At 39.2% G+C, this 24,676-nt stretch overlaps 2 protein-coding genes across 3 annotated transcripts in view; one reads left to right on the top strand and one right to left on the bottom strand.

Moving 5' to 3' along the window:
* The window catches only part of SERPINE3 (serpin peptidase inhibitor, clade E (nexin, plasminogen activator inhibitor type 1), member 3), a 25,755-nt gene extending 2,467 nt beyond the window's left edge, over nucleotides 1-23,288 (top strand). Inside the window, exons 4-10 of the mRNA XM_011988758.1 lie at nucleotides 2,815-3,048; nucleotides 5,605-5,814; nucleotides 6,784-6,982; nucleotides 13,622-13,722; nucleotides 19,915-20,001; nucleotides 20,449-20,532; nucleotides 22,889-23,288. Coding sequence (XP_011844148.1) covers nucleotides 2,815-3,048; nucleotides 5,605-5,814; nucleotides 6,784-6,982; nucleotides 13,622-13,722; nucleotides 19,915-20,001; nucleotides 20,449-20,532; nucleotides 22,889-22,932 — 959 coding nt within the window. The 3' untranslated portion in view covers nucleotides 22,933-23,288. The remainder of the gene's footprint in view (nucleotides 1-2,814; nucleotides 3,049-5,604; nucleotides 5,815-6,783; nucleotides 6,983-13,621; nucleotides 13,723-19,914; nucleotides 20,002-20,448; nucleotides 20,533-22,888) is intronic.
* INTS6 (integrator complex subunit 6) overlaps nucleotides 20,280-24,676 on the bottom strand; it is an 89,938-nt gene continuing 85,541 nt past the window's right edge. For both annotated transcript variants that reach the window (XM_011988760.1, XM_011988761.1), the window contains one exon: nucleotides 20,280-24,487. In XM_011988760.1, coding sequence (XP_011844150.1) covers nucleotides 24,394-24,487 — 94 coding nt within the window. In that variant the 3' untranslated portion in view covers nucleotides 20,280-24,393. The remainder of the gene's footprint in view (nucleotides 24,488-24,676) is intronic.

Here is a 24,676-nt window from a genome sequence, read left to right as displayed (position 1 = left end):
CTCACACTCACTCTCTCCAGCTCACCCTCCTGCTCACACTCACACTCACTCTCTCCAGCTCACTCTGCTACTCAGGCTATCTGGGAGATAGGGAGTTCAGCTCCCTATGGCGTGCAAGTGGGGAATAGTGATCACTGGACAGGTCTGTGACAGAAGGCATTCAGACTTTGGAATGGTGGTGACCCTTGAATTTTAAGGTTTCCTTTTAACCTAACAGGTTTCGTGGCAATGTTTCAGTTTCATTTGACACACCCTAGCATCGTGCTTTCCCAGGCAGCGCTGGAGGCACTTACAAACATTAATTGAATTAATTGTCACAACAGCTCTGTTGAGGATAATTTTATTATCATCCCAATTTTAGAGATGGGCAAATAGGCACGGAGAGTTGAAGCAACGTGCTGAAGGTCACAGAGTCAATAAGCGGGAGAGTTGGGACTCAAGCCCAGGCTGTCTGGCTTCAGAGCCCATGCTTTTGACCAACCTGCTTTTATAAATCTGTGACTTCTAGCCAGTGCCAGATCTGCTAGCTTATTTCTATGGATTATGTATTTTAGAGCAGCTCTGCCGGCAGCAGCATGAGTCTTTCGAATGCCAGATCAGCTTCACCTCTGCCTACGCTCAGTGCCTCAGCTCAATGCTTGACCTCAGAACCAATCTACCAGCTCCAGCTAAAACAGACACTCACGCACATACTTTTTCCTTCCTAGACTAGGAGCTAGGAATTCAGCAAAGACAGAAAAAAAAAAAAAAAAAAAAAGAGGCTATGAGCTCTGTGGCCTCGCGTTCATTCCAAGTGGAATGAAGCTGTCCTAGGCAGGGTCGTCCCAGCCCACCCATTCCTCACCCTGTGGGTGGGCAGGACAGTAAGGCCCCACCACCTATACCTGGGTGACACTGAGCACCTTTATTAATCTGTCTGGGCCTCTGCTCTCTCATCTATAAAATAGGGATAATAATAGCCCTCAATTCACAGGACTGTCAAAAGCATTCAGTGTGATCAGGAGTGTTGAGTGTTTAGCACAATGTCTATAAACACAGTTAACCTCCAGCATTTTTCACCCTGTCATTGCATATTCTGGTGGGTCTAAAAATGTTCTTCCTGTGTGCAAATATGCATGGACAAACTAGGCTAGGGCAGAGAAAAGATTTCACACAAAAATTCACTTCAAGTCAACTTACTCTGCTATTGTAATATTTCTGACTAAAAGAATGTGGTGGTCCCCTGGCCCAGAGAGGGTGGAAAGATGGAGAGGAGAGTTCTGTGACCATTCCTCAGGTCACATCACACTATGGACCAGGGAAGTGTTTCAGTTCTTCTCTGCAGACAGTCAATATTCCTAGGAATGTGATCTTAGAAATACATGTGACCTTCCTCGATAGAGTAAAATCTGATTATAAGTATGTTTTTATCCATTTTTTTTCTTACTACACTCAAATACAAGCACTTAAGTTAGGCTGATTCATGAGATAAAGATTCTGAGTCAATCTTTTGCAATTGTGGATTCTCAGAAGCAGCTTTGGTAGTGAACATATTGTGGACAAGTGATGTCTGCCTACTAATGTCCTCTGCAGCCTCGTGGCTAGGGGCCCTGGCAAGGGTAGACTCTGGGTTCCTGTGCCTCCAGAGAACATTAGCCAGGAAACTCGGGGGTCTGCTGCTGCCTCCTGGCTTGGCTTCTGCAACATGAAGGGTGTCAGAGGGGACAGACCCCAACTGAGTGAGAGTTTCAACCCAGTGAAAACCAGCTGGAGCCAGGTAGTGGAGGAAAATATACCCAGCATTTTGTCTCACAGGGAGGGTTTGTAGATAACTGCAGGGCTGTGCCTAAAAGGGAGTAGAAGTAGCCTAAGCAAGGGGGCTTCACTTCTGGAAACACTCAGCTTGCATGTGTCAGGAATGTGAAGCTTGGGGTATGCAACTGTGTCTGGACTCACCAGCAGGCAAGAGCCCTCGTTCCAGCCTAAGGGATGCCTGGGGGAGGACGGAAGCTGCAGCTTGTGAATAATAACATGAAAACAAAATCCACTATTGATCATGGAGAGAAGGAAGCAATCTCCTGTATAAACAGTAAATAAATAGAAGTCCAGCTGCCATCCATGAAGGTGGAAGCTATCGACTCTCTCAAATGCTTATTATTTCCTCGACATTCTTGCAGCCTCTCACTGACATTAAAAACACAAGCTGTCTGCTGGGTCTTAGGGAAAGGGGGGATGGGAGGAGTTCTTACCTTTCCTCTGTATTTCTCAAATTGAAAGCATAGTTCTACACAAGGCTGAATCCAAATGTTACTCAGGCTCATGACACGCAGTTGTGGGAATGGATTTAAAGCCCTGAACAAGACATATTGACAGTACAACATCCTGGCCACCTACCATCATTGTCACTGTGACATTGCACATAAATTTCCTGATGTTGTGTTTGAAACCCCATCACCCTGCATGGTGGACCTGCTGTTTTCCCAGCCCTAGAAAATCTACTCCAGCACACATCAACCTTCCTAAGGCAGGAAATTAAGGAAGAACAACCTCTATTCATCTGAAGGATGTTGGTAGTATTTTTCTATTTGACTTCATTGCAGCCTGATTTCTTTCAGATTCTAGCATGGTTTCTTCCCAACTTTTAATTGGTGGATCCAGGCTGATTCCTGAGCACATTAGCTATGACTTTTTCAAACTGGCTTTGTGTGGTAGATGAATTTTATGAGCAAGGGTGGAGTTGCTGGGGTTCCATCTCAATACAATGTGCGCTGGAGGTTGTGCTAACTCCTTACTCACACTCACCATTGTCAACTTATCCCAACTTGTTTTTCACAGACCAAAGGGTGAAAGATTTCTTGCATGCTGTTTATGCCACAATACCCACCTCCAGCCAAGGCGCCGAGATGGAGCTGGCCTGCAGCCTTTTTGTGCAAGTGGGAACACCGCTGTCCCCCTGCTTTGTGGAGCAGGTCTCCTGGTGGGCCAACAGCAGCCTGGAACCAGCCGACCTCGGTGAGCCCAACAGCACCGCCATCCAGACTAGCGAAGGGGCTTCCAGACAGACTGCAGGTAAAAGAAAACTGTCCATTTCAATAAGGCTAAGTCAGAGGGCTGCAGAGAAAGAGTCTCACCCATCACTTGTCAGAGGCCATGGTGCTCAGGCCATCTTCAATTACAGCAGAAGTTTGTCCTCTTAGAAGACCCTACCCTTGAATGACAAGGGGACACTGAGTCCCTTTCTGCCACTTTTCCTGCTCTGACCCTCCCCCACACAAATATACACATGGGCACACATATACACACACATGAGCCACAAGAACACACAAGAACAAAGAAGTGTGCTCTTCAGAGCCTCCCAACTCAGAGGACCCCACAGGCTTTGTCCCATGCAACTGTTCACCCACTGAGCTCTGCTGTCATCTATAATAAACTACCTGTGACAGCAAAATGCAACAGGAGCCAAAAAAAGGGTTTCCTGGGAATGTAGATTAAGGAAATAATTTAAGAAAAAGTTACACACAATAAGATGTTTAGCTCAGCGTTATTGAATAAAGAGACTTACAAACAGCCTCGCTGCCCTGCAATGAGGGGTGAATCAGTGTAGCACAGCACCTGCATGTTATGCAGTTGTAATTATTACAAAAGATAATTAAAATAATGAATGCTTACCGAGTGTTTAGTTTATTTAGTTAGCACTGCTCCAAGTTGATTATCTCAGTTCACCCTCACAATAATCCTAAGGGGTAGGCGCTATTACTCTCCCCATTCTATAATTGGAGAAACTGAGGCACAGAAAGCTCAGCCTCCTGCCCAGGGTCCACAGGCCAGAATTCTAACCCAGGTAGTCTGGCTCCAGCATCCTTGATCATTTCAAAAGTTTCACAGCAATGTGAAGAACATTCAAGACCCAGTGTTGATTAAAAAGCAGAATAGGATTGGGAGGCCAAGGCAGGCAGATCACAAGGTCAGGAGTTCGAGACCAGCCTGGCCAACATGATGAAACTCCATCTCTACTAAAAAAACAAAAAATTAGCCGGGCATGGTGTCATGTTCCTGTAATCCCAGCTACTCGGGGAGGCTGAGGCAGGAGAATCACTTGAACCCGGGAGGCAGAGGTGGCAGTGAGCCAAGACTGTCACTGCACTCCAGCTTGGGCAACAGAGCAAGAGTTCGCCTCAAAAAAAAAAAAAAAAAAAAAGCAGAATAGGAAGTGATATGTATACTGTGACTGAATGGAAAACGGTGAGTGTATGGACAAGGATGGCAGAATTAAATGCAAAAATTAACATCATTTGTGATAAAGTTCTCTCTCTCGCTCTCATATTTTACCATGTCTTTTCAATTTACTTAAATATGTTTAATTCCCTGCTCAGATCCTTGTGCTGCCAGGGCATAAGGCCAGAGAAGCAGCTCCCAATGCAGGCTGATTGTCCTCTAAGAAAAAGGGACAGTTGGCTCAGTTGCTCAGAGCACAGAGTCCAGAGCCAGGCTGCTTGGGTTCAAATCCAAGCTTTCCATGGAGCTGCTGGGGTTCTATTTCAATGCAATCCACATTGCATTGGCTAACTGGGTGGATGGTGGCTTCACCTCTCATAAGTATGTGACCTTGCTCAACTTCTCTGAGCCTCAGTTCCCTCACCTGTGAAATAGGGAATAACAATAGAACTGTTAGGAGGAGTCGGTGAGGATTTGCTAAAGCACTTAGAACAGAGCTTAGCATAAAGTGTGTGCTTATTAAACAAATAAACAGCTGGGACAAAAACTATCCCCTTAGGGGTGGTCTGCCTTCTCCTCTTTCTGGCACTGCATGAAATTTTAACTGCAGCCCTCCAAAGACCATACCTTGAATATTGTTGTCTAAGCAAAGGCTCAGTGAGAGATTCAGCTCAGCAGCAGGGCAGGGTGGGGACTGGGGGCGACATTGTGCAGGATCTCCCATCACAGCACATACTCCTTCCAAGGGTCTGCCTGGGGAGGGAATGTCTAATAATTCCTAGGAAATGGCCCCAAACAGAACCAGTAGCAGCATCCCAACCTGTTCAGAAAAGAATAAAAAGCAGGGTCTTCAGCAACAGCTGGTTATAAACACATATCGATTTGCAATTAACAGATTTTAATAAATATGCCACCAACTCAACTCCAGAGATGCCTCACTGCCCCCACCTCCCCTGAGTGGTCATGCAGGTGTCAGGACTTCTGAGTTCTCACTTCCATTTCCCTCTCCACACCCTCATCCCCCAGCAGGGGGTAACATTGTCACCCTCATATCCAGCCCTACAGAGCCTCTGACTCTGGCCCTGTGAGGGTATCTTAAAGACTCTATCTAGGTCTAGGATTTTTATAAAATGACCATATCACTCAACAGTCCCCAAAAGTTGAGAGCAGCTCCTGGTGCCTTGGGTCCTTGACAGCACAAGGAGCTGAGACAGGGAATTAAATATTCTTAAGTAAATTGAAAAGATATTGTAAGATGAAGAGAAACCACCTTAAGCAAAAAGACCTTCATTTTCACGTTTTAACTCTGCATTTAACTTTAGCATTTAACTCCTTGTCCACACATGCACTGGGTTCGGTTCAGTTTCAGTGCACATTTAACCCACGGCCCCCTTGCTTTCCTGCTTGCAGGTGAGGGCCCCAGTGAGGGCCCTGGTGGCTGGCCGTGGGAGCAAGTTGGTGCAGCATTTGCTCAGCTTGTGCTTGTGAGCACCATGTCCTTCCAAGGCACTTGGCGGAAGAGATTCTCCTCCACAGACACACAGATCCTGCCTTTCACCTGTGCCCACGGCCTCGTCCTTCAGGTCCCCATGATGCACCAAATGGCCGAGGTCAACTACGGTGAGCTCTGCCCCTGCTGGTTTGTCTAAAGGGAGAGGAAGCCCGGGCCGGAGGGCAGGAGAGAGGAGGCCAGGTCCCTGCTCCTAAGGGATCGGGATGTGTTTCTGCAGGGTCCATCTGCTGGACTGGGCGCACATGGCGGAAGGAAAGACTAGGGTGCCCGGAGACTTTAGAGAGGAGCGTTGGACAGTGTGCTCTGACAGGACAGTGAAAAGACACAGATGTGGAAGAGAAACTCAGTTTCATGCTTGACATTTCCTTCTGCACTAGTAGAATTTGGACCAAACTGCCACCCTGGCAGGCACAATAGGCCCGGATTGAATTGGCTGTTCCTTTAAGGCCGGGTACAGTAGTACCCTGTACCCTTATCCATGATTTTGCTTTTTGAAGTTTCAGTTATCCGCATCAGAAAATATTAAATGGAAAATTTCACAAATAATTCTCAAGTTTTAAATTGCACGCCCTTCTGAATAGTCTGGTGAAATCTCCTGATGTCCTTCTCTGTTCCACCTGAGATAGGAATCATCCCTTTGTCCAGCATCTGTCTACAGTACGCTGATTAGTCACTTAGTAGCCATCTTGGTTATCAGATCGAGAAGACGTAGTATATGCAGGGCTCATTACCATCCACAGGTTCAGGCCTCTACTGCGGTTCTTGGAGCATATCTGCCAAGGATAAGGTGGCACTACTCTATGTGGTTCTGCATGTGCCATCATCCCCCCATACCCAGCCCTACAGAGCCTTTGGCTCTGGTCCTGTGAGGGTATCTTAAAGACTCTAGGTCTAGGATTTTTATAAAACGACCATATCACCCAACAGTCTTTGGCCTGAAACTGCCTCCTGAGGGTGGGGTGGATGCTCCGTTTTATTGTTTCCAGTCCTCTGAGCCAGCCTCTCTCAGGGTCTGGCACTGGTTCGTTCTCCTGGCTCGTGGGACAGAGCTGACCTCTGATCCACTGTACCCTCAGGTCAGTTCCAAGACACCGCAGGACATCAGGTGGGGGTGCTGGAGCTGCCTTACCTGGGAAGTGCAGTGAGTCTGTTCCTGGTGGTGCCCCGTGACAAAGACATCCCCCTGAGCCACACTGAGCCACACCTCACAGCCAGCACCATCCACCTCTGGACCACCAGCCTGAGGAGAGCCAGGATGGATGTGTTCCTGCCCAGGTGAGCAGCTGAGTCCCCCTCACAGGTGCTGTGCAGTCAGCAGTCAGAAGAGCGTAGATTTGCATACAGGTGGTCTGCCTCTAGGGTCTGTGCTTAGCCACTGGGATGACTTGTTTAATGTGTACCCCCAGAAGTTAGGCCAAGAGGAAGTGACCCTGGAGTTTGAGTCCATTTCAGAGCCAGCCCTGGAGTTTGAGTCCATTTCAGAGCCACCGCTGGCTAGCTCACGGCACAGACTGAAATGAACTAACTTCCCAGAGTCTTCCCAGGACAAGATATTCTGCCTTCACTGGGCTGGACTGGAGCCCCCCGAGGACCCCTGATCCAGCCCTAGGCCACAACCAGTTTTTGGAGAGGAAATGCTCATGGTTCCCTTGTAGGAATGTTCCCCAAATCTTATCCCATCGTAAGAGTATACAACTGCCATTTTTCCAAAACCAAAGAGATAAGATGACTTATGTAACTGAGCAAGTACAGATAAAATTCTGATCAGATGCCAAATTAAGACATAAAAATATGACACTTTAAGTCTCTATGCAGAAGGTTCTCATTCTTTCTAAATGGAGGTGAACTCTCCTTTAAGAAGACCCAATAGGTACAAATACAAATCAAAAAGTGAAGTGGCAGCATTCTATTTTGCTTTTTCAAAACAAAATATATTAGCAAAACTCATAACTTTACAAAAAGATTCCTCTTAGGGCTTCTTTAAATGATGAGCTTCTGTGATATATTTGAAATCAGAGTACATTTATAACCATTTTTTGACCAGCATTAAGCAAGGAATGTTGTCCAGTAGCCACTAGCTGCCTTGGCCTCTCTCCACTGCCTGGGCTTCCAGTAGGCAAAGGCAAAGTCCTCGGCAGTACTCCCTCAAGGAGTTAAAAATAAATCTATGCACTAGAAGGAAAACATACAAAGAGAGACCCAGCAAGTTAAGGGCCAAGGTCTAAAGTGAGATCTGGCATAGCCCAGGGCAGAAGGTGCACTTAACTCTAAGGTAAAGTGTATCTCTCAAAACGAAATATTTGGAACCCAAACCAAAACACAAAGACTGAATATTTCAACAGATCTCTCAGGGAGGGAGCAGAAGCAACCCTAATCTTCCTATTATATTTGAGAGAAACTTGGCAAGGGAAGGAAGAGCAACGTTCCATGTCAAAAGTAGAGAGAAAAAGGAGGCTGCTGCGGATATTGCCACAACCTTTTTGGGTTTAAGAGACAGATGGTGGGCCTCATCTTGGAGCAGCTCTTCCCTGGAAGAGACCCCAGGGAAATGCCCAGCTCCACTGAGAACTCTCCACTGTCCTGATTCTGCTTTTAGAAGTCTCAAACCCTTAAGCAGTGATCCTGAAAAACGCTGGCAGGCAGGGAAGGCAAGGCAAGGCAGAAATCTTAGTAACACAACTATTAGTTAGCACTTAACCTCATTCTGATAATTTTTTAAAAAAATCTCCTTAAGACTACCAAGACTGCTGTCCAAGAAGGATAGAGGTTTTTAGGAAAATTAAGTTATTTCACAAGTAAAACTAACCAAGTTTTTGTTTGTTTGTTTGTTTGTTTTTAAGCTAGCTTTAAATCCTTTGGGGAACAAAACAGAAAAAGTAAAAACTGTCTTAGGTCTAGATTTAGGTATAAGCTTTGGATCATGAAAGACACAAAGTCAGCTTTTAGCCAGGAATTTACCTCTCATTCTCTCAAATCACTCATTCTTCTTTTAGTATGACCTGCTCTACAGTCAGCAGGCATTTTTTGTTTAACAAGAGCAAAAAATTTTGCACACTGTGGGTAGCAATGCAAAATTGTGTGACTATGAGATGTGCTTTCAGGTTACACATCACCAAGCAGTGCACTGGTAGATTCTGGATGAATTATGGTGTCTAGCTTCCAAAGTAACCTTTTATGTATAAATAAATAAAAAAGTGCATAGGGACTGTTAATCTTCATGAGGGATGCTTAGCATACTAAAGAAATAATCAAGAAAACCAAGAATGTGTTAAGGGTTATTTATAACCACAATCATGTGATGTCCCACAAGAAAGACTAATAATGTCAAATATGTATGTAATGAATAAAACATTTGATTATTAGGTCAACATAGAAGGCTGAACAGTGTTTTGATATTAGACATAATATATATCTTCTTAAAATCCACCAGATCCCACATACTCAAAATGAGTTTTGCCCTTCCTCCCAGGAGCTGCTGATTATCGTGGTGTGTGGTTTATGCTTTTCTAGGAGTGTTTCTTTTTTAAAAAATCAAGATATAATTCACATATTAAAAAATTCACCCTTATAAGTACACAATTCAGAGGTTTTTAGTATATTCACAAAGTTGTGCAACCATCACTACTAATTCCAGAACCTTTTCATCACCTCAAAAAGAAACCCCATATCCATTAGCAGTCACTCCCAACTCCCCTCCCCACCTCCCAGCAACTTCTGATCTACTTGCTCTCAATAGATTTGCCTATTCCAGAATTTCATGTAAGTGAAATTATACTATATGTGGCCTTTTGTGTCTGGCTTCTTTGCATAATATTTTCAAGGTTCATAGTAGCATGAATCAATACTATCTTCCTTTTTATGACTGAATAATATTCCATTGTATTGATATACTACATTTTGTTTACCTATTCATCAATTTATAGATATTTGGGTGCCTAGACACATTTTGACTTGTTTTAACTTGTTGGCAACTAGAAACAATCAAGTGCACATTTTTTTGTGTGTATATATATTTTCAATTATCTTGGATATACACCTGAGAATGCAATTACTAGGTCATGTGGTAACCCTCCATTTTACCTTTTGAAGAACTACCAGACTGTTTTCCAAGTCACTGCACCATTTTACATTCCTACCAGCAATGTGTGTGGAATCCAGTTTCTCCACATCCTTGTCAACACTTCTTAATGACCATCTTTTTATTTTAGTCATTCTAGTTGGTGTGAAGTAGTATCTCATTGTGCACTTCATTTGCATTTCCCTAATGACTAATGAGGTAGAGCATCTTTTCACATACTTGGAGAAATGTCTTTTTTGTAGAAATGTCTATTTCAGATGATTTACTCATATTTAAATTGGTTGTCTTTTTATTATTGAGTTGTAATAGTTCTTTATTCTGGATACTAGTACCTTAACAGATTTACGATTTGTAAATATTTTCTGTCATTCTGTGGTTTTTCTTTTCACTTCTCAATGCTGTCCTTTGAAGCACAAAAGTTGTTAATTTGGATGAAGCTCAATTAATCTATGTTTCCTTTTGTTTCTTGTGCTTTTGATGCCATATTCTTTTGAATGGACACCATTGTCTAGTTAGGGTCACAAAAATTTAGATTTATGTTATTTTCTAAGAACTTTATAGGCTTAGCTCTTATATGTAGGTCTTTAATCCATTTTGAATTAATCATTGTATATCATATGAGGTAGGGATTCCACTTCATTCTTTTTTGTGTATCTATCCCTTTGTCCCAAAATCATTTGTCAAAATGATTTTTCTTTCCTCCACTGAATTTTCTTGGCATCTTTTTCAAAATCAATTGCCCATAAATGTGTAAGTTTATTTCTGGACTTTCAATTCTATCCTATAGTCATAGATGTTTGTTTGCCAGTTCCACACAGTATTCATTACTGTAGCTTTGTAGTGACTTTAGAAATCGGGAGTGTGAGTCTTTCAACTTTCTTCTTTTTCAAGAGTGTTTTAGCTATTCTGGGCCCCTTGCATTTTCATACACATTTTAGGATCAGCTTGTCAATTTCTGCCAAAAAGGCAGGAAGGATTTAGACAGGGATTGTGTTGAATCTATAGATCAATTTGGCGAGTATTACTTTCTAACAATATTAAGTGTTCTGAGCCATGAACTCAGAATATCTTTCCTTTAAGTTTTTCTTTCTTTCAACAATGTTTTGTAGTTTTCCATATGCAAGTCTTGCACTTCTTTTATTAAATTTATTCTAAGTATTTGACTCCTTTGAATTTTTACTTATTTTCAGATTGTTCTATAGTGTATACAAACACAATTGATTTTTGTATCTTAAACTTGTATGCTGCACTTCAGTGAACTCATTTATTAGCTCTAATAGGTTTTTTGTGTGTGTGTGTGTGGATTCTTTAGGGTTTTCTATGTATAGGACCAAGTCATCTGTGAACAGAGATAGATTTACTTCTTTCTTTCTAACCTGGATGCCTTCTGTTTCTTTTTCTCATGTAATTGTCCTACTCACCCTCCAGTAGCATGTGAAATAGAAGGGGTCAGAGTGGACATTCTTGTCTTGTTCCTGATCTTAGGGGGAAACCTTTCAGTCTTTTACTGTAAAGTGTGATACTAGCTGTGGGGATTTTGTAGATGCCCTTCATCAATTTAAGGAAGTTACCTTCTATCCAAAGTTTGTTGTATGTTTGATGTTTGTTTGTTTGTTTTTAATCATGAAAGGGTGTTGGACTTTGTCAAATGCTTTTTCTGCATCTATTGAGATGGTGGTGTGGCCTTTGTCCTTTATTCTATCAATATGGTATAGTATATTAATTGGTTTTCATATATTGAACCCACCTTGCATTCCTGGGATAAATCCCACTTTGTCATGGTGAGATTTATATGGTGTTGGATTCAATTTGCTAATATTTTGTTGAAGATTTTGCATCTATATTCATAAGGTATATTGGTCTGTAATTTGTCTTTCTTGTAATATCCTTGTCTGGTATTGGTAAAGGGTATTTTTTTAATCAAGTTATTTTTGTAGCATTTCTTCTGGATCTGCCTTCATAGCCATACAAGACAATCACTCTAAGCTTTTATAGTCATACCTCACTTTTACTGCTGTTTTTAGTTTACAAAAAATGTATCACCCACCAAAAATCACATTTAGTTTCAAATAGCCCTTAATTAACTCTTTCTCAATATAATTGAAAAATAATTTAAAAATCACAATGGTAACAGTAAGTGCATGGGCTGTGCTGGGGATTGTTCCAAGCACTTTACAAGGATTCATTCATTTAATCTTTACAACCCTACAAACACGCATTACAATTAGGGTCATTTCACAAATGAGGACTGAGACAAACAGAAGTAAAGTAACTTCCCGCGGAGGTTACTAGTTATGCAGGTAGTTACTTGATCCAGGATTCAAACTCAGACATTGGATTCCGAAGTTCATGCTCATAACCACTGTTTCAGCAACTGGAGGTTTCAAAAAGGATGTGTTTTCAGTATTTAAGAAAATTTCATAAGAGATGGTCCAAAAATTTTTTTGAGAAATGTCAGCATATTTGGAGAAAGTATATTTCTTTTTTGGAAACTATTCTGAAGATTCAAAATATACCTTTATGAGAAAGTATGATATTTTTGGTTAAAGTATGAGTCACACTGTCTTGTATAGCAATGAAGACCTTTGATATTAAATGGTCTTATTCAATATTTTTACTCTCCTACAAGTTCTGTATTATTTATAGAAAAAGACCATCTAATTTTCACTTTGATCTTTTATATTTTCAAAGAAAAATAATATCAGCAGCTCTTTTAAAGGATTTTTCAACAGTAAACCTTTAAATGCCTTGTTCCTGGGGAAATATAAAATTGGTGTGCTGATTCTTTATGCTCAAAGGGTTTACTAGGAAAACCAAGGCTTTAAGTTCCATTCTTTTCCTACTGTGCTCCAAAGGCATAAACTGCACACAGCAAATATGAAAATATATTTTATCCAGTATAAACACTCTATTAAATAAAATACTCTATTAATTGTCAATAAGGCAATTAGTCAACAGCCTCTTTTCTGCACCTACTATAAGTGAGATGCCACACGAGATGGGAGGTAGCAAAATGTAGGTGATTAGAGCATGGACTCTGCACACACACAGGCTTGATTTGAATCGAGGTCCATCACATACTCATTATGTCATCTTGGGCAAGTTTCTTAAACTCTTTAAGTCTTGATTTTCCCATCTGTAAAATGAGGATAATAATAACATAGTTATATGAAGATGAAATGAGATAATCCACATAAAGCTCTTATAGTATCTAGCATAATGTAAGCACTCATTAAATATTAATTCTTATTAAGAAATAATAATGAATTGGAGCCTGGCACAGTGGGGCACACCTGTAGTCCCAGCTACTCGGGAAGCTAAGGCAGGTGGATCACTTGAGGCCAAAAGTTCAAGTCTAGCCTGGCAGCATAGGGAGATCCCCATCTCAAAAAAAAAAAGTGTTTAAAAAATGAATTGGGATAGCCACTCTTCTCAGGTAGTTTACAATATCATAAATGACGCTAATAGGAAGCAGAATGTTCTATATATCATAAGAGCAAAACAAGGTGTTAATGGGGCTTTAAGAACCAAAGGTCACAAAATAGCTGAAGAAAAGGAGGAGGAGGTAACAACTGAAAAATGGGTAATAACTAAAAGATAATCAAAGTCAATGGGAAGACTTAGAATGAACAGCAGGAACAAGAATACAGAGGTGGGGAAGAGCTCTGTGTGGTCAGATTAGGGCTTATGGGAAGGCACCATGGAAGATGAAGCTGGAAATAAATCTGGTGGAGCCAGCCTGACTTCCAAGTTAGGGACTTCGGACTTCATGTGGTGTGCACGAAAGCATATTGAGTGAGAATTTCGAAAGTTGATGGTTTGTTTTTGCTTTTCAGGTTTAGGATCCAAAATCAATTCAACTTAAAAAGCATTTTAAATTCTTGGGGAGTCACTGATCTTTTCGATCCACTCAAAGCTAACTTAAAAGGAATTTCAGGTAAAAATGGTTCTTCTTCCAAACTTTCTAGCCTTGTGTTTGGGGCAGTTTTATCATACTTTGATTAAGGGATTCTCGTTTCCATAGAGCCTTCAGTGGTAAACAATCAGAGTCAACATTATGTAAAAGATTAAGAAAGGTGCCCTGTTTGATATAAAAATGTGTTGCTTCTACTAACAGTCAAATTTGGGTTAGATCTTGTGAGGAAGGGATGTTTCTTCAGGCCTTAATCACGGTTTTCAGATACCACCTTCACCATGGGGTCAATGTCCACAATACACAATAAAGAGACCCTCCCTCTAACCGTCATGACTAGGAGTGGACCCAAGGCATTGCTGCAGCAATAGATTCTTCATTATGACCTCCTGCTGTTCCATCAGCTTCACAGGCACCCTTTGTTTCTACACCCTTTTCCTCTCTCCTTCCCTATACCTTCTCTGTCCTCTTCTAATAAGCTATTCTTGAAACCTTCCCTCATCTGTCCAATTTCCTTTCTTCAAATTACCCAGGCTCTTACAACCTTGCCTTAAAATGTTCTCCTTTCCACCAACCATGTTGAATTTCTTTGCACATAGTTGAATTGCTACTACCAATCAATACATGCTGTTTGCTTATGATAGGGAATTTATATAAAATATAAACAGGGAGTGAATGCCAGAACCTATGTTCTACAATCCTCTCAAGACACCATTAACTAAACTATTGCCAACTCAGAGGCTCAGGTTTGTTTCTACTCTGGATATTAAATTATCTGTGCAAAGATGATACTGTAGCTGGTATTTCCATTGGCCTTGACATTTCCCTTACCTGAAGAGCTTGAAAATCACTATTTTGAATTCTAGAACATCATAATGTGGACTTTTCTAAATTTTGGCTCAGAATCTTCCTTCTTAAGCAATCACAGGAAAATTGAGATTTTGACCCACAAAAGAAGTCTTGGTTTGGGCTTTAGATGTGACCAGATTGACAGAGTTACTTATCAAATAAAACACAGGAGTGAGAATCTATTCTAGAGAGTTTAAAATCTACCAGCTCTGTACTCATTGCCTGAACACGCGAAGAGATAAGCAAAGCAATAGTCAAGTTTGGGCATAGTGTCCACAACGATGCTGGGCACACAGTGGGATACCAAGTAAATATTGTTGACTTGGTCAAATGACTCAAACAGAAACTTTCCTTACTGACACAGGCATAATCTGACATTTCAGGGAAAGGAGGAATACTGAAGAGAAAAGATCAGAGGGCAAGGAAAGAGCAAGGGATGAAGAACTTAAGAGAATTCTATGTTTGATAATGTGCAAAATCTAACCAGTGTCTTCTTGCAACTCCAGAGCTCAGTCATGGCATCCCTGTTGTTGGTGGTGATTTTGAAAATCAGAGATCAAAACTTTAAGACCATTCTTGACCTTTCCTTCTACATCACTATATTCAGTGAATCACTAGGGCTTACTGACTGTCTCTTCATAACTCCTAAAGCTCTCCCTTTTATGTCCTAAAAGTACATTCTAATGTGCCATCAACCCTGTGTTCTCAAACAGGACTGATCTTAACACACATCATGTAGCTCCCCTATTGGTGAAGACTTCCAAGGTCCACAAACTCCTCTGGCAAGATCTAATAAGTAACTTGGTTTTAAAAGTACCTTTTGATACCAAACCTCTTTTTTTTTTTTTTAATGCAATTCAAATCTACTTATATTTGCTCAAACCAGCAGAAAGGTAGGCAGGCAGATCTGGCTTATTTAATAATTATCAAGCAATTATCATGTGCCAAGTGATGGCACATTTCCTACTGACAAAACGTGCCAGCCTGGTAATTTTCTCTCGTGAAGTTTTGTTCCTCTAAAGCAGGGGTCAGCAAACAATGGCCTACCACCTACTTTTCTAAAGTTTAATTAAAACATAGCCACTCTCATTCATTCATAAATCATCTATGGCTGCTTTCCTGCTACAACAGCAAAATTGAGTAGTTGAGATCTCAGACACCATATGGCCTGCAGTGGCTAAAATATTTAATATCTGGACCTTTATAGAAAAAGATTGCCAACCAAAGTATTGCTTCTTAATGTCCTTCTTTAAACATAATCAAGAGACTAACCACTTCTCTGCCCAAATTGGCTTTCATCTTAATATTCTAGAGACAGGGCCACCAAATCTCTCCAAGAAATAGTTTCCTCATTCTTAAAATGGGGGTAGCTACCACTCACCACACACCTTAATTGTAGAAACAAAATCATTTACATAAAGTATGGCATCAGCAGAGACCTTGCCGGAGAGTAAGTGATCAGAAAATGCTGGCCTCTCTTCTTCCAGTTTACAAGGGATTACCAAGCAGTTTTGTGCTATTGATGGAACTGCAACAACCACAGCAGACATTTGGCCTTTCGGTCCCAGAATCATTTTACTCAAGTTCTCTTTCCCCATTTACAAGTCACTCATCTCTTCCTTCTTGGCATCAAATATTTTTTTTGCTGCCTGAAGGACTCATTAAATATTATTTCAAGGCCCAACTGAAACCAGAGTGTAATTTCCCCCCAGTCTCCTTGATACTAGATGTTATGCAGCTTTTAAGAGTAATTCCCGTTTCACTCACACTGAAGATGCCAGCTAAAGATACTCTTCTTAAGCAATCCCACTGGCTTTAGGATCAGCAGGCTTTGATATAGACCCATGCCTCCTAGTCCACAAAATACTCCTTGTGCACAAACTTGAAACTCTGAAGAAACTGTCTTCTTCTTGGCTTTTGTAAGTAGGTAGTTTTCAATCTCTGCTCGGTAAGAAGTACAAGTTCTCTGTTACTATGACTTAAATGAACAAAATACCAGAGTTGTTTGGTTGAGTATGGAAGTTACATAAGTTAATTCATGCCACACCAGATGTCTGGTCAGAATTGCAATAGAAAGAGGTGCGGAGTGGGCTAGAGAAGACAAATGGAGAAAGCAACTAACCATAGCCTAATTTCAAAGGCCATTTCAGATTCTTCTTAGCACTCTCTCTCTCTATCCTGGGCCGGGTACTATGTCTGTCTCTCTCTCTCTCCTCCTCTCCCCAACACTTAGTGTTAGCAACTAAGTGACAAGATGAAAAAGATAAACTAGAAACAAGTTCTGGCAATAACGTTTTAAAAGCCACTAACTCTGCCTACAGAAAATAATAATTGTAAAGACAAAACAGCAAATGATACGTTTATCCTGATTTATGAGAAGCTGAGGATTAAATGTAGGGACACAATGTTTATACAACATCATGTTACAAAGTATGACCTTCATAACATGATGGTCATACTTTTTAAGTATGACCAGCCACACCTTTTAAACTTTTGAGTATGACCAGCCACACACAAAGAATAATGGTCTCCACCAACAAAGCACTGAAACAATCATTTGGCTGAGACTTGCAGATGACCCATCCTATGCCATGCCTTTATGGTTCTACAAACACCAATCGGCATTTCCTTACAAGTTTAACAAGGTTAAAGAACATTAAGGCCATTTGTATAGTGGTAAGGGGTGTCTATTATTAATTCATCCAGCATTTACTAAACACATTTATGTACCAAGTATTCTTAATGTAAGTTGGGCAAAGAAATATTTAAAATGATTAAGACATCATTTACGCTTTCTAGGAGCTAATAGTCTAAAAAGGAAGATAAACACCCTAGAAGATGTTACAGAAGAAGAGTGGAGAGTATGCCAGCAAGGAGGGTAGGAAGAGTATCACCCCTTTGCTTTGTATACAGAATGTATTGTAGGAGCAAGGGGGTTTATGGTGGGCTACAGTTTCCCAAAGTATGTTCCCAAAATGCTAATCCTGTAAATCTGGGACAGAGAATGGTGTGGGTGGTTCCATGGTTTAACACCACGTATTATAATTGTCCCGTAGAGATCCACTATAAAAGTTAGCAGATTAGCAGCTCTAAGAAGTCCCCTATTGAAAACACGAGTGCAAAACTGTTTAGTATCTCACACATATAATTAATCATGGAACCCTTTTATAGAATGCCACCTGTAAACAATCTTGAGAACAACTTTTGGGAAAACAGGGTGTATGCCCCTCAATGGCATTAAGCAGCTGTCAACACTTCAGGGGAGTAGAAAAAGACCAGGAGAATCCCTTTGTGCTTGACTTCTTCTAGGTTCATTAGTTGTGAAATATTTCAAAAGGTACTCAATAAAAAATAATAGGAATCTGTAATATAAGATCAAGCAGGAGGAAAAATGCAAAACCACAGATGACTCCCAAATTCTCATTTTTATCACATATGTTGGTCTTTTGAAATGTCAACTCTTACCAGAGATAATATTTAAAAGATGCTGATGCTGGGGCATGGCATGCATAGGCTATGGACCTTGGTTTATGGCTGTGCAAACATATGTCAATTATTGGACCACTCTTATAGTCTGATGGAGAGAAACCATTTAAATGAAACTCTTCAGTTGCAGTTTCAAAATACTGAAATAGCCTGGACCATCTAACCAGACTCATCCACATCAACTGGTCCCATTTTTCACACTGCCAAGGTGCCCAGACTAACACAGAGACATGTTAGCTGATAAGGGGTTTTGTAGTGAATCTCTGCTTATTTCACCAACATTCATTTAAAATGTTCAGACACCATCCTATATGGTAATGAAGTCATGGAAATTAGTAAAACCCTCTCATGACTCTCATAAAATAACCATTCTTTAACCCTAAAGCTCTCTTTGTAACTTTGGCACTGCATTTCAGTTTGCTTAATTAGCTAGTAAGAGGGGATAATTATTAATGATAGTGAAATTTGTTTCTTAAAGACCCTACAGAAAAATACCAACTGCTAAAATAAATCAAATTCTTCACTGGTTTTAGGACAAGTGACACTAGTGAATGTTTCTATTGATTTTTACTTCCTCTGGCCCTTCCTATCCCCTTCACTGATGCTGGAAAATACCTGTTCCTTACAGTGAATATAGCCAACTCACAACATTCTGTGCACACCTTACTTACAAGATGGATGGAATGCCGCATATTCTTTACTTTGGTCTGGTTTTATTCTCTCATGGCATTCATGGGCTATCTCCCGTATGTGTGTAACAAACACAAACCAATTTAAGCGTTAAGTCTAAGATGAAACAAAGCTCCCTCACGTATGTGTTCATCAAACTGATTATTTTAACATTCATGCCACAGATACCTCCCAGTGGCATGTTGGAGTTGACTAGCATACACTTTCTGAAAGGTGGGAATGTTTGAGTGGAGTGGAGGGGTGGGATGGGAGTGGGCTTTCAAACACAATATTCTCAACTCTGCTTTTCAGGTGTGTGATCTCAGATGAGTTAACAGCTCACTCTAAAATGAAAGGATTGGACTGAATGATTTCTTAAGTTTCTTTTGGTTCTAAATCTTTCATTTTTTACTGTGTCATCAAGTATCCTTTCGTCTTTGGAGCTGTTTTAAAATGGTTAATGATTAGCTTACAAAAATCAGCCAATTCCTCTAAATTATCACTTAGTCCTATTTGCTAAACTTATAATCTGTGAAACTTAGCACATAGAACATTTATACTAACCGCTCTGCTTTGTAGATTCTAGCCCATGAGGCATATTAATTGCATAACTGATACACCTAAGTATACAGAATGCAGTCATGCAACACTAGACACATTCATATTACTCTGAATTGTGCCTCAATAAAGCCTGTGATAAAATCCTGTGACTTTGTCATTTTAAAGTGGCTCTTAAAATGCAGTCCAAAAAGACATTCAAGGGAAATGATCTCTGAAGCTTGGTGAAAATGATTCCTGGGCTACAGAATCTGCATTTTAACACATAGCCGGGTGATTCTTATGATCACTGAAGTTTTGGAAATACTGGCTGAAGGAGGGATTGTAGTATTAACTAGAAATCATTTCTGAAAATGAACCACCAAAAAAAAAAATGGGGCAGTGCTCTGAATATTATTTTGGGAGAGATTACATATATTTAACAAATTAAAAGTTTTGAAAGTTTGGTAACATATTGAACCTTAAGAATTTTCCAAACAGCTACCTGAGCCTCCAGTAAAAACAAAAACAAGAATTTTCCACTCTTTCCCTAGCTACACAGTAAGCAGCATTGGATACTATAAATTTTGTAAGTACATTTTTAAAGAATGTGTTCTAAATGTGTTAGAAAAATGTTAATGAGCAATTCACATTTCTATCATTTTCTGCGGTTAGGCCAAGATGGCTTTTATGTTTCTGAAGCAATTCACAAGGCCAAGATTGAAGTTTTAGAGGAAGGCACCAAGGCATCTGGAGCCACAGGTATGTTCAAACAGAGAATACCCAGTCACACTGCTCACCCATATCTACCTTTCTTAAATTTACCTAGTTGAATCTTCACACTTCTGAATCTTTCCATAACCCCCAAGTTCAGGTGTGGTATAGCATTTTTTAAAAAGGAACACTAAAGAAAATAAAAAGTTTTTGAAAAATGATGGGGAAGAGGAGATACCCATCCTATAAAAATCATTCTGAAAGTTACCTTCAATAAGGAATTTATTCCATGGAATGTGTTCAAAACAGGAGACAGGATTGGCTAGATGGCATCTTTTAATTTTCCCATTTGCACCCCCATCACAACAGTAAACAATGAAATGCCATTAGGATGCTTTGATTTCTTTTAAAAAATGGTATAAAACTTACTTCATAACCAATAGTTATTTTCTTAAAAATGCACAGAAAATGCAATGGGATTCTTCTTTCCTGCAGCTCTGCTGTTATTGAAAAGGTCTCGGATTCCTACTTTTAAAGCAGATCGGCCATTCATCTATTTCCTGAGAGAACCTAACACAGGTATTACAGTGTTTTTTGACAGGATTCAGATAAATTATTTATCAGTGTCTCTCTAGCAACAAGGGCTCATTTGTCCACTATCCCCTCAAAAATAAGCATTCTTTCTAGCTGTTTTTATGGTGCTTCAGAAGCTTCCCAGTTGCTGTCTTGTATCCTAAGAAAGGGAACTATTTCATAAGTACAAAGAAACTTATCCTCCATGTTTTTTACCTTCTCATTCTCTCAGCTCATATATAGTTAATGTAGATTTTTTTTAAATGCTATAGATTTCTACTTCTGAAGATACTTGGAAAAATTATGAAAGCAAAATAAATTATAAATCTTTCCCTTTTTTCCCCTTTGTCCCCTAGCTTTCTTATCATTTTAGAGTTTTTTTTTTCAGGTCACTAGAGTATACCAGAGTAGTCCTCTTGTGATCCTAGTATTCTAATGAATGCACCTGGATTTCTATACTGTTCTGTTGATCTTTCTCAAAAATCAAATGTTTGCCCTAGTACTTTTAAGTCCTACTACATAACCTTATGGTAATCCAAAGATGGTGTGGTACCGGGAAAGCCTCAGTACATCAGAAGGACACACAAATATCCTTAGGCTTCGACAACATTGAACAGTCTTTAGATTATTTCTCTTAATGTTCTTCCTCCCCCACTCACAATTACTTAGCCTAGGAAGGAAAAGAGATTCTCAGTTAAGAGTTGTTGGCAAGTCTAAACAGTGTATTAAAAAGAAATAGGATAGAACAAGACTAATAAAATCAAGCAAAGGTGGATCTACTTTAACTAAACATCAGGCATTATTTTTATTTATGGAGAAAAAATGTCAGAAGTTAGGATAATGAAAATTATGCATAGTTTTACATAAATTGTTAAGGAAATACTGTCAACATCATTTTATCTGAGAATCATTTGCATCCTGCTGTACCTCGTGCTAGAAATCAAAGGAACATTTTTGTGACGAGAAAGATATAAACCATTCACTAGAAAATAATCTATTTGGGATTATTTGGGGAGAAAAAGTCCATCAACAGAATATATCTTCCTAGTATTTCACCATGATCATTCCAACCCCATAATGATTAGATGAAAATATCACTTATCACCCAGAACAGGCAGCAGAGAGCCTTCTCTCAGAAAGGACACATCAAAAAAATGAAAGATCAAAAAAAGGACAGGTTCTACTCCCTAAAGAAACAAAGAGACAGGACTACATTTGAACAGAAAGGTCATTGCCAAAAGCCAATAGCCAATAAAGGTTGATAGGTAAAAGAGAGATTCTGATTTTGGAATTCAAGTGCATAAAAATGATGTAAAATCCTTAAACAAGGAAAAGACACACCACTATTTCAATGGTAGGCGTTTTCAGAACTGCCTCAGTAATCAGAATGAAAATATAAGGATAATCCAAAACCAGTTCCACAATCCACCGGAATTCTAATAGCTCTTGTGACTTTATTTACCTCTATCTGGGAGGCATTAGCTCACATCACACAACACAGTGGCTGCTTTTCTGGTGATGGTTATGGAAGAGTTTAGAAATGAGTCTCAGCCTTCATTATTCCAAACTGACAAATCTTACTAAGACCAACTAATGAATCAATCAGCAAATGGGAAACATGGGAGACATTTAAAAAAAAAAGATTTGAAATCCTCAAGATTAAACTTTCCAAGAATATCATTTGTCAAGCCATAAGTCATTCAGTGACATAAAGGGCCTAAAAGACATGATGTTCCCCCTAGATGTAATCCCCTTCCGACAGTAATTCTACAATAAGTATTTTCACTAATTTAATATACCCATAGTTTTTTGTTTTTAAATGAAAAAAGTCTGAGGAAGATGGGATATTAACCTTTGGTTCTAATAGGTTTCAAACTCTCCTGACCAGGTTTTAGGATGAGGTGAGAACAGTGGCAGAGAGATAAAGGACAAAAAGAAGAGATGAACAAAACTGCTACTTTTCACCTCCCTCCAGGGTTCATTCAGAAAAATGTATTAAAGGTCATGAGCAATCTGTGAAAAAGAAAATAAAACTTTCTTATAAGGAAAGCTGCTAAATACTGGGATAGGCTGAATCTCTTTCCTAGATACTCTTGTTAAGTATGAATTTTTATCTGAATGACTTCTAATCCCTCCTACTAATCCCAGAATCTAAATACATATAATTTAGGAACAGACAATATATTCTGGATTTTGTGTAACTCTCATTGAATTTAGCAATGTGACTACAGGCAATTACCTTAACAATTCCACCTAGTAAATGTTATCTTGCATTACTTAAAAGTATTTTTATAGACGTAAACAAAGCTTAAAGAACTGCATATGAAAATACTATATAATATTAAATTCTTTTTCTTGACAGGGTTTGTCTTCAGTATCGGGAGAGTTTCAAATCCCCTAGACTAAATGCATGTTCTCCACTTTCATCGATGCTTTTCTTCATAAAGTTATAATTTTGCTATACCCTTGAAATTTAAAAAATGTTCTGATAAAGTGTAAAAAGCTAAGGGTATGTGGTTTTCAATATCATAAACCTAAAAATACTTCAGTTTTTAAATTTTATAAGTTTATTTTGCCTACTCTTAATCCAAATCTATTTTGACCTTCTTTTCTACCAGTTACCCCCAAACCACTAAAAGGCACAGCAGTGATCTATGAATGGTGAGTGAGTCAGGCCATAAGATCGCTTCCTCAGTAAGGATATTCTAGGCCATATTGAATTGAGGGTGGAGAATGAATACTGTGGTTTTCCTTATCCTGTGAAACTCAGGGGGGGATGCAAAATGAGGAAAGTCATCTTAAAGGTGTTTCCTTTCCATTTAGCTTATAAATAAAACAGAGTTTAAGTGTGAGAACAGCAGAGCAGAACAAAGAGGCCTCCAATTTGTTGTGGGCTTTTGCAAGCATGGCATAAAGCTGCTAAAGGCTAGATATTTCAGAGTATGTAGTACACTCCAAACCTACCACTCCCTACCAGCTTCAACTTTGTGCCACCCACAATCCTAGTGAGAAACGAAAAGGTGTTGAAGGAAACCAATAATATCCAAAGTTGTCTGCTTTTTAAATAGCTTTTAAAGTATCTATCTGCCCCAGACAAAGTCATTCCCATAATCTAGGCAGAAATGGGAGTATGTTGGCATGGCCAACAAAAACTACAAACATATAGTAAAAAGGCAATGCAGATTATGTAACATGTAATTACAGTTAGGCTTAACAAACATGAACTTCAAGTGGTGTATTTTTCCAATGCTAAAAAGCAAGGCCTTTAAAATTCCATTATCTTAGGACGTTTTTAAATGATTACTTTAAATGTGATTATTTCCTAAACCACACAAGAGTAAAATAGAGCATTTATTGATGGAATAACAAAAGTGCTTTTCTTAAATATTCTTCAAAATACATTTGTACAACTTACAATAATATATCCAAAATAACTGTATATACAAAACATTACCTAGTTTTAATGTATGTGCTTTTTTCCCCAAAAATTACAAAGTAACTTCTTTTTAATTTTTTTTGGCAAAGTTCAACCTTAACAGAGGTGACAATTTTAAAGGTTGGTTTAAGAAAATAGAACCTGAGGGAAATTGACACGCAAGAGTCAATGACAAGCAAGAGATTTGGAGGAATATTTTTAGTTTGTTAAATAAAAATGTTTTTTAGAGTGATACTTTTCACATTACAAAAATAAACCAAAATGAAGAAAAGGTCACTGTAAAATGATGGAAAAAGGATCTGTAGATTTGCTTTTAGTATTTCAAATAGCCAACAATGCATGTCAGAAAATGAATGCAAGATCACAACAGTCTTGTATTTACTTTGTATTTGAAGAAGATAGTGAAATAAGTGGCCACATTCTATTTTCTTTTAATTGCTATTAATATGGTTGATCTGATTGGCTCTTCGATGAATTTCATCCAAGAAGTTCTCCAGTTGTTCTATTAGCATTCGTTTTTTAAACCTGTATGAAAAAATAAATAGTACTCTCAATTACTTTTTAATGAATAGTATATATCAGTATAATTTTTTTAAAAAAGGGGAGAAAATTGCTTTGGGAAGATTTTTCAAAGTGAAATGAAAATAGAAAAATCAATACTATGACAATAGAAAATATGTTGAAAGATTAGCAAATTATTATACCAGTACAGTA

The sequence above is a fragment of the Mandrillus leucophaeus genome, unplaced genomic scaffold (assembly GCF_000951045.1).
Source record: "Mandrillus leucophaeus isolate KB7577 unplaced genomic scaffold, Mleu.le_1.0 Scaffold338, whole genome shotgun sequence".
In the NCBI taxonomy this organism is placed as follows: Eukaryota; Metazoa; Chordata; class Mammalia; order Primates; family Cercopithecidae; genus Mandrillus; species Mandrillus leucophaeus.
The sequence above is the reverse complement of the archived record's forward strand: the minus strand, read 5'-3'. Positions and strand labels throughout refer to the sequence as shown.